This window comes from Leopardus geoffroyi, chromosome A3 (genome assembly GCF_018350155.1).
Source record: "Leopardus geoffroyi isolate Oge1 chromosome A3, O.geoffroyi_Oge1_pat1.0, whole genome shotgun sequence".
In the NCBI taxonomy this organism is placed as follows: Eukaryota; Metazoa; Chordata; class Mammalia; order Carnivora; family Felidae; genus Leopardus; species Leopardus geoffroyi.
The window spans coordinates 104563373-104573043 of NC_059336.1; the positions used below are offsets into that span (position 1 = coordinate 104563373).

The 9671-nt window shown below is 52.0% G+C and overlaps 1 protein-coding gene across 3 annotated transcripts in view; it reads left to right on the forward strand.

The window, feature by feature from the left end:
* Positions 1-6691, forward strand: part of MALL (mal, T cell differentiation protein like) — a 28550-nt gene extending 21859 nt beyond the window's left edge. Inside the window, exons 3-5 of one of the 3 annotated variants that reach the window (XM_045446927.1) lie at positions 149-316; positions 2900-3022; positions 5133-6691. In XM_045446927.1, coding sequence (XP_045302883.1) covers positions 149-316; positions 2900-3022; positions 5133-5303 — 462 coding nt within the window. In that variant the 3' untranslated portion in view covers positions 5304-6691. Of the gene's footprint in view, positions 1-148; positions 317-2899; positions 3023-5085 lie in introns of all 3 variants that reach the window. The other 2 variants (XM_045446928.1, XM_045446929.1) reach the window with 2 other exon arrangements.
* The last annotated feature ends 2980 nt before the right edge of the window (positions 6692-9671 follow it).

Consider the following 9671-nt stretch of genomic DNA (forward strand, 5'->3'; position numbering starts at 1 on the left):
TTCCTTCCCCATTTCCCTCTTGCTTCCCCCCTAACTTCATCTGCAGAGCTTGTAACCAGAGACAGAGGAGAAGAGAGATGCCCTGCAAAGGGAACTATGCCCGACACAAGCAAATGAAGGTTCTTGTTTTATTTTTTTTTTCTTACAGGTATTTGGGTGCTGGGTCTGGATGCTGGTAGCTGCCACCCAGGTAGCAAACGCCTTGCTACAAGGATGGGTGATATATGTCTCACTCACCTCTTTTCTCATCTCCCTGATGTTCCTGTTGTCTTACTTGTTTGGATTTTACAAAAGATATGAGTCCTGGCGAGTCCTGGTAAGAACCAGAGAGGGTGACCCAAGCCCTTGGATTCCTCCTGATGTCTGTCCTGGGTATTGTGAGGACAAAGGGCCCTCTGGGTGGGGAAGGAGAAAGGCTGAGAAGGTAAATGACTCCGTTGCTCCATGGAGGAGTGAGGACTGCTAAAAAGGGGGATTCCCGGGGGCGCCTGGGTGGCGCAGTCGGTTAAGCGTCCGACTTCAGCCAGGTCACGATCTCGCGGTCCGTGAGTTCGAGCCCAGCGTCAGGCTCTGGGCTGATGGCTCAGAGCCTGGAGCCTGTTTCCGATTCTGTGTCTCCCTCTCTCTCTGCCCCTCCCCCGTTCATGCTCTGTCTCTCTCTGTCCCAAAAATAAATAAACGTTGGAAAAAAAATAAATAAATAAAAAGGGGGATTCCCCCCCCCACTTCAAAAACGGTGGACATAAGTAAGGCATGAAGAATGACTAATTACAATCATTTCAGATGGCATTTGAACAGCAGAGACCAGGGACCAGAGGCCCTTTCAGGGCCGGGTCACTATGGATCCAAGACTTTTTCATCTTCACAGGTTTACTATTTTTTTTAATGTTTATTTATTTTTGAAAGAGAGGTAGAGCGCATACGAGAGCAGGGAAAGGGCAGGGGAGGGGCAGAGAGGGGAGACAGAGGATCCAAAGTGGGCTCCACACAAACAGCAGAGAGCCCGATGTGGTGCTTGAACTCATGAACCGTGAGACCATGACCTGAGCTGAAATCAAGAGTTGGACGCTTAACTGACGGAGCCACCCGATGCCCTTTCCTGTGTTTACTATTAAGCCAGAATGAAAGCATTTCTCTGCCACAGCAGATTTTTCATTGTATTCCCCTCCATCATCTTCCTTGTTAGGAATATACATATTCTATATAAAGCACATCCTGACGTGTTTCCCTTTAAATTTTGTTTATGGTTAAATCATGGGAGCAGCATTAAAGGAAATGATAGTAGGAAAAAAATCCCCCAATCCCATGGTGCTCTCACAAACACTGGGTGCATTCTCCTATATTCCTTGCAAATTTTATGTAAAATATACATATAATCACATTGAACCAATAATTTTGGATGTCAGTTCTTTCATTAATATTATGTCATTACGTTGTTTTCATGTCACATCATCTTGATAACCATTTAAAATTTTTTTTTGTTTTGGGGCTCCTGGGTGGCTCAGTCGGCTGAATGTCCAAGTTCGGCTCAGGTCATGATCTCACAGTTCATGAGTTCAAGCCCCACGTCAGGCTCTGTGATGACAGCTCAGAGCCTGGAGCCTGCTTCGGATTCTGTATCGCCTTCTCTCTCTGCCCCTCTCTCACTCGTGCTCTGTCTCTTTCTCTCTCTCAAAAACAAATACACATTTAAAATAAAATAAAATAAAATAAAAATTTTCTGTATTGAACAATTTAGGACATATACGAAAGTAGGGACCATTATATTATGGACCCTCAAGTAACCATAACCCAGATTCCTACACTACTAAGTGTTAAACACGCTTGCAGCACCTAGACTTTTTTTTTCTCCTGAAGAATTTTAAAGCAAATCCAAAACATGTCATTCTATTATATACATTTCAGTCTGCCTCCAAAGAAACATGCAAACTTCCTTACGTTAAGACACTTACATAAAGTTATTAACAATAATTCCTCAGTATCATCTAAGACCCAGACCGTATGCAGATTCACCCGATTACACCTGAAATGTCTTTTTACAGTTGGCCGGTTTGATCAGGATCCTCCCAGGGGCCCTGTGTTGCACTTGGTAGTGAGGGTTCTTGGGTACCTTTAACCTCCAATGGCTCTCCCTGCCAGGGACGCTGTTGAAGAAAACGGGTCAGTTGTCCTACAGAAGGTCCAACCTTTTGGGTTTGTCTGTTTGTTTCTTCCTGGTGAGATGTGACTTGGTCCTCCAAGTCCCTGCAGTGAAGATGGGTTCACACCTTTCTGGAAACAACATTCCGTTAAGTGGGTTCCAGTCGTTATCACATGTGGCAACTGGTGGCCCCTCTTCCACTGTGACAGGCTTACCCATCAGCTTTTCCCCTGATACTTTTTCTTCGTCTCCTAATAAGTTTTCCTGAGTTGAATATCTCAGGGGTTGCAAAATGCCAATTCACCTGTGACAACATTCCTTCCAGAACTGATAACCATTTAAAAAAATTTTTTTTCTTTTTTTTTTTTAACGTTTTTTCATTCTTACTTTTGAGACAGAGAGAGACAGAGCATGAATGGGGGAGGGCCAGAGAGAGAGGGAGACACAGAATCTGAAACAGGCTCCAGGCTCTGAGCTGTCAGCACAGAGCCCGACGCGGGGCTCGAACTCACGGACCGTGAGATCATGACCTGAGCCGAAGTCGGACGCTTAACTCACTGAGCCACCCAGGTGCCCCCGTTGCCATTTATTAATCCACTATTGTTCACCAGAAACCCTGCGAAAGAAAAAAAGCAGGAGTCGGAGGAGCAGGCTTGTCTCTTTTGCTCCCTCCGCCCGGCTCTGTGGTCAGAGAGGGAAGTGTGCACCTGCGTAAGTGCCCACATGACGGTGGCCGTGGCCTCTCCTCTTCCTTTCCAGGACAGCCTGTACCACGGCACCACTGGCATCCTGTACATGAGTGCCGCTGTCTTACAAGCACATGCCACCATCGTTTCTGAGAACTTGGACCTGAGGAACTACTACATAAACACCGCAGCCTCGGTGAGTGCCGCGCAGAACACGGAGCCACTGGTGGGGAGCACATCGAAGGGGGCTTAATTCTGCTGTGGAATGGGGGGCCCTGAGCCTCAGACTGAAGGGGGCTTGGAGGAAAGGAGATGTGTGTGTGCATGTGTCTGTGTGCGTCTGTGTCTCTGTGTGTGCTGTGTGTGTGTGTCTGCACGAGCTCAGGGGGTACCAAGCCCAAGTTCAGCTGCCATCTCACGTCTTCTGCTTCCCCACCCAGCCTTGCCCTCAGAATTCTTTTCTCTAAAACCCAAGCTGGAGCACATTTCTCTCTTCCATGGGAAGAATTTCCACCGCTTGTGGAAAGGAGCCCCAATTCCTCGGCGTGGCTGAACCGTTCCAATGTCCTTTTATTTCAATGACGGAAGTCCACAGGGCTAACGCGTTGGCTGATAGAACCCAGGGCCAGGTGGCCCGGCCAGTCGTGGGAAAAGCAGGACCCCCAAGACCTTAGGTCCACTAGGACCAGAGACTCAGCCAGCGCTGCTTGCCTTTCTCCCTTTGTGGAATGGCGCCCTCACATGGCCGCTTGCTCACAGCCAGCAGCTTCCTCCTCTGGCGGCCTAACTTTCCTCAATCCTGCCTCCAACACTTCTTTGGAAAGGACCTAACACCCAGACTGGGGGAGAGCCCAACACCAACCGGTTGCTGTGACCAGAAAGATCCAGGCCTGGGTCAGTCTGGGGGCTTCTGCAAGGATCCGGTGGCTGGAGGAAGGGGTGTTGCCATGGAGTGTTATTCCCAATTGTAAGGATGGGGTGCCCGACAAGCACTAGGTGTTTCCAACCTGTCCGCCTCCTTTCCCTCCTCCTCAAACAATTTTAAGTCCCTTAAACTCCCAACTAACGCCAACGCCCACACACCACCCTTCCACGGTCTGGCCCAGCACCCCCTGACCTCTCTCCCCTGCTCGCTCTCGGTCAGCTGCTCCAGCAACCTGGCCTCCTCGCTGCTCCCTGACCACACAGAGCCTGGCTCTCGCCTCCACCCCGACAGGGACGCCCTTGCTCCAAATCCCTCACCTCCTTCTGCTCCTTTCTCACATATCACCTTTTCGGGAAGGCCTTGCCTTTCCCCCTCCCCAGTGGGCCCTGTATTTTCTCTGCTTTATTTTCTCCTGGGCACTTATCCCCACCAAACCAGCTACTCTTCTGGTTTAGCTGGCCTCTTTTCTTTCTTTTTTTTTTTTTTTTTTTAATTTTTTAACACTTGTTTATTTTTTGAGAGACCAACAGAGACAGTGTGAGCAGGGAAAGGGCAGAGAGAGAGGGAGTCACAGATCCCAAAGCAGGCTCCAGGCTCTGAGCTGTCAGCACAGAGCTCGACGCGGGGCTTGAACTCGTGAACTGCGAGAGCATGACCCGAGCGGAAGTCAGATGCTCAACCAACTGAGCCACCCAGGCGCCCCAATCTTGCTTCTTTTCTGCTTCTGCCACGGAAATGTAAGCGCCGTGAGGATAGGAATTTTTGAATGTTTTGTGTGCTGTCATTTTTGAAGTATAGCAGGTGCCTGAAAGGTATTTGCTAAATGAATGAGTGAAGGAAGGAACGAGCACAGGGTGTGAGTGGACAGTGGGGCAAAGCGAAGCTGGAATGGCCAGCCAGGCCTGGAAGGCCTATCAAGGGCAATGGCCTCCCTCTTGAGAAGCAAGGACTCACCACACAGTTTCAACCACATGAGGGGAGCAACACGATCACATCTTCCTCTCGGGACAGCTCAGAGGGGAAGAGTGAGCAGAAGTGGGCCAGTTGAGGCCACGAAGGATGAGGGCAGCCAAGACAAGGGAGAAGTGGGCGGACCAAGAGAGAGGCAGGCAGTACGCGCAGAGGAGTTTGGGGATGGCTTTGGACGTGGTGGTGGGAGAAGGGAGGAGTCAGGCTGGTGTCTGGCTTGGGCAGCAGGAGGAGGTGAGGGTCCTGGAGCCCATTAAGCTCGCGAGGCTACAGAGATCTCAGGGGTCCAGTCCGGACCCAGGTGCAGGAGGGGTGGGGGCGGCCGTCTGGCCATGGCTAACACGGAACCTCTCGTCTTCTGCCAGTTCTTCGCCTTTATGACCACCCTGCTGTACATTCTCCATGCCTTCAGCATCTATTACCACTGAAGAATCGGGGAGCCGTGCCGAAGGGAGAAATGCCCTGTGAACTCCTGGATGATCGGCTCCCAAAAGTAGTTTTCGACATCCACCATCTGGATGGTAAACGGAAGATCAACAAAAACATCGACGGGATGGACAGGCCAGCTTTTCAGGCTGAGTGACCAGATCGCCCTCTGGCGCGTCTGTTTGGACGTTGTAATTCGTTATGGTGAATATGCAAAGGCTGGGGGAGGGGGTTGTTTGCTTGCGTGTCTGTTTGGCTTGGCTTTTGCCTGGGAAGGTAACTGTCTCATCTGACAAGGAACCTCGCTCTATTGGAAAACTGATATCCGAAGCCCTCGCCGCCATTGAGAATCCCACATCTGCCATCGTCGCGCCTGTTTGGGGACTCCGCCCCAGCACTGAGTGAGGTTCCCTAGAGCAGGTTCACGGGGACGTTCAGTCTTGTTTTCTTAAAATCAAAATGGTGCTGTCAGTGCCTTCAGATTTGAAGATCCACAGACCTTGCAAGTTTGCATGGCTCTGCCTTTGCTTTCAAGCTGGGGTCCAAACCCGTCCTCCTTGCCACCCCCCTGGGGAAGCTGACAGGGACGAGCCACACTGAGCCCCCACTCCACTCCCCCTTCCCTTTCCTCCCCATCTTCATAAAAGCAACGTTGAGGGTAGATTTGTGGGGAGAAATAAGTCACTGACTCTACAGTTATACAGTAAGACCTGGCAGAGGGGAAGGAGGGTGGGTCCTGCTTCTACTTCCCCGTAATCGGGCTGTCAGAAAACTTCCAGGCCACAGGACACCTGTGCCAGAGATCCAGAAACCCACCCCTAAGGACTAGAAGCCACCTTCTCCCTCAAGAAAGACCATCAAGGAAGGAGGCAGAACATTCCACGCAAGGATTCTCCTGTGGGCTTCTGTCCCACCTCGTGGGACATCTCAGGAGGCAGGAAAGGACCCCATGTCAAGGTCTCTTTTCTTCCACATGCACCTGTTCCCCCTGCGTCCCCTTGACTGGTGCCAGCAGGGGCCTCATGCGGCAAAGACATTGGTGATTTGGGGGCATTCTCAAAGAAAAGGCTGGCGTTATGCACACAGACACATAAAATCGAGGTGCTGTTTTCAAAGTGTTTTCCCGAAGAGAGCTGTGTTCGCAGACATATCTTCATCTGCGCAGGGGTCCAAGCCCCGTCCTCTGTCTCTGCACTGGGTTTCTTGACCCAGGCGAGTCGGGCGCAGCCCCATAACTGCATGTGTCTGCTATGGTTTTGACATGAAATAAATTATTACGTGAAAGGGACTAGTCTTAGCCAATTCCAGGACTTACGGTTTTGTAGCAACTTTTTTCTGCCCCTGGGGGCTGGGGGTGGGGACAGGGAGCCACCAAAGAGAACTCTCTGGCTGCAAAATCCGGCATCGTTGACCACCCCCTTTCTCACCACGGTGATATCTTGAAAAGCCACCATTTATCTCTCACTTTGTTGCCTGGGATGATTACTGTTCAATATTTACTGAGTAGCCATATCCAAATAAAAGCTGTTTGTACAGTAAAAAATACTGATGGTCACTTTCGTGACGTTAGCAGCTGGGACCGGCCGCCATCGCACACATCCATTGCACACCCGGCCTTGCTCCTGGGGCCGCTGAAAGGGAGGCCCAGCTCGTCTCCAGGGCTTGGGACTCATGTCATTCCAACTTCTGTAAGGACAGCTCAAGAGCAAGTTCCAGAAACTAGACGCACAGCTTGGGCAAAGCTGGGGGTGCACTAGCTCGGCCTGGGCGGTGAAGAGGCCTCCATAGGCAGAGTGGACCCCTCGCCCAGCCCTCTGCCTCATGTTCCCATTCTCCCTGACAGAGTGCTGCTTTTCCCCCTTGCCACACTGCCAAGCACCCCATCCATGACAGACACTGGACATGGCCCTGAGCCCCGCTCCCCCAAGTTCACCAGCAGCAGCCGCAGGGCCCAGCTTGCCACCACCTTCCAGCCTTAGGGGGTGGCTCTCCTGTCTGTGAGGGGTCTCCCCAAGCTCAGCGACCCACCGGTCCCTCTTCACTGGGCATCGCAGGACCTGGGTCCCCAGAGCCAGGCACTGCCTCCAGGAACATTCGGCCAGTCCTCCAGCCATGGATCAAATTCTGTCCCTCCCTGCCCCCAAATCCTTTACTACTGTCAAAAATAAAGTCCAAGACCCTTGGGAAGTGGCTGCCTAGGCCCTAAATGCAGGTGTCTCACCCCATGTCCTGCTCCCCTGCCCTACCCCAGCCCAGCGCTCCTGTGTCAGAAGAGTTACTGTGACCGGCTCAGTCCTGCCTCCATGCATGTGCTGGACATTCTGTTCCCTCCTCCTGGGAACACGAAGCTCCTGTCCCTCTTGTCTACATGAAAAACCCTTGTTAATCTTACAGGACATCTTTCTCATCCCCCGGAGTTAACCTCAACCCCTCTGCACCAGGGGCATGTCCCGCTGGGCACTGAGTCACCCCGTGTGCTACGGGGTCTCCCTGACTAGACCATGAGATTTCACAGGCAAGGGTTTGGCCCTTGGGTATTTTATCATCAGGACCTCCCTGGCCGGGCCTCACCAGCCTCAGTGCTGAGCGCTCTGCCCCACGCTGTTGACAAGGATGGGGACTTGCAAAGGCCATAGCTGGTTGGCAGGGACTGAAGGCCAAGCTGGCTCCCGAGCCGTCCTTGTCTTCACCTCCAACCCACAGTCCCATATCCTGAGCAGAAGGCTGTTCTCTGCTCGGCCCTGACTCCCAGACTACCATGTGGCAGTTTCGCTCCTGCCATCCTAGAACCCTAGGCCAGCTCTGGTGGCTTTGTGGGGCCCCACTGCAGGCGGCACACATATGACCCGAGCTACCTGGGGCGGCTGCCTTGTTTTCCATCCGTTCCTGGTTCTGAGCCCAACACAGAGTCGGGCTAATGAAAGGTATTAAGGCCCCTGTAACAGGGAGCTCTTCTGAAGCAGCTACTAAAATCTTGCCTCCAAAATGCCTGAGCCAAACTTGAGAGGCACCTAGCCAGATTTGGGGGCCGGGATGGCAGCTGTGACCTTGAGTATGACTGGGCAGGGGTCCTCTTTATTCTCCACGTGGAGAATGCCGGCAGCCAGGCCGCCTCCTTCCTCGTGTCTTTGTTGCCTTACGTGGGCACCCACTCTGACCTCTAGGAAGAAGGAAATGCAGGGGACAATTGTCTCAAGGCCAGTTCCACCAAGCAGGCTACCTGCCCGGGACCCTGAATTGGGAGATCGTGGAGGTGAGGGAAGAGAGTCCAGAGGATGCTGCGTCCACATCTTTCTGTGAACTCGGGCAAGACATGCCACAGTTTCAAAACATGTCCTGTCCATAAATAGGAACACACGGGTTTCCCCACACTATAATATCTAAGTGCAATACATCAAGATAGAGATCAAGGTGAGGTCATGTCAAGGTGAAGTTAGGTACAGGTCCTGTTAGGTCAAGGTGTGATCATACCAAGGTGTAGTAACGTCAAGGTGCATTTATGTCAAGGTATGTCAAGGTGCACATAGGGGACAGGTGCAGCTGTGGGGCACAGGTGAAATCAGGGTCAGCAGTAGGTTTGGAAGCCTATGAAGTGTAATCATTCCTGGCTTGTGTAATGGAATCTGGCAGGAACCCATGAGGCACCCCTGAGATCATGTCAGTTCCTTCTGCAATGATAGAAAACAACTTCATCATCACCAAAATGATAGAACTATTTCTCCTTTTAGAGTTAAGACTCCTTTTAATGCATTATCACTCAAGAGCCCGGCCCCACTGAGGTGGGAAACAAGTTGAAAGAGTTCAGTGCAGGGGCGCCTGGGTGGCTCAGTCAGTTAAGCGGCCGATTTCGGCTCAGGTCATGATCTCGCGGCCCGTGAGTTCGAGCCCCACGTCGGGCTCTGTGCTGACAGCTCAGAGCCTGGAGCCTGTTTCAGATTCTGTGTCTCCCTCTCTCTGACCCTCCCCTGTTCATGCTCTGTCTCTCTCTGTCTCAAAAACAAATAAACGTTTAAAAAAAAAAAAAAATTAAAAAAAAAAAAAAGAGTTCAGTGCAGTTACCCAAGTGTCCCACTGGGTGGCGTAGGGGCTCCACTCGAATGAGGAGAGGGCCTTCCTGGGGAGAGCAGGTGGTCAGAACCAGAAGTGGCAGGTGTGGGATCTTTGGAGATCTCGCCAGGGAAGGCTTCTCCTGCACAGGGAGTGACACAGAGGTGTCCCCTGCCTTCAGAACTCTGCCCACTGCCTCACACATGGGGAAACCGAGGCCCAGGACAGACTGTGCCTTTGCAGTTTTTATGTTGAATCAGAGCCCAAAGGAAGGGGCTGGGCATTGCACAGAGGTCCCGTCTGTCCCTCCACTGTCACTGTGGTGGGATGACGGCTGGGCCCAAGCCATGAGAAAAGGTCTGTTCTGCCTGGAAGGGGGGATGAGGGGCTCCTGTCTGATGCCCTTCCTTGGCCATCACCACCCCCCGTGCCCCTTTTTTGCTCTGCTATGTTCAACGAATGCCCAGAGCCCTCCTGG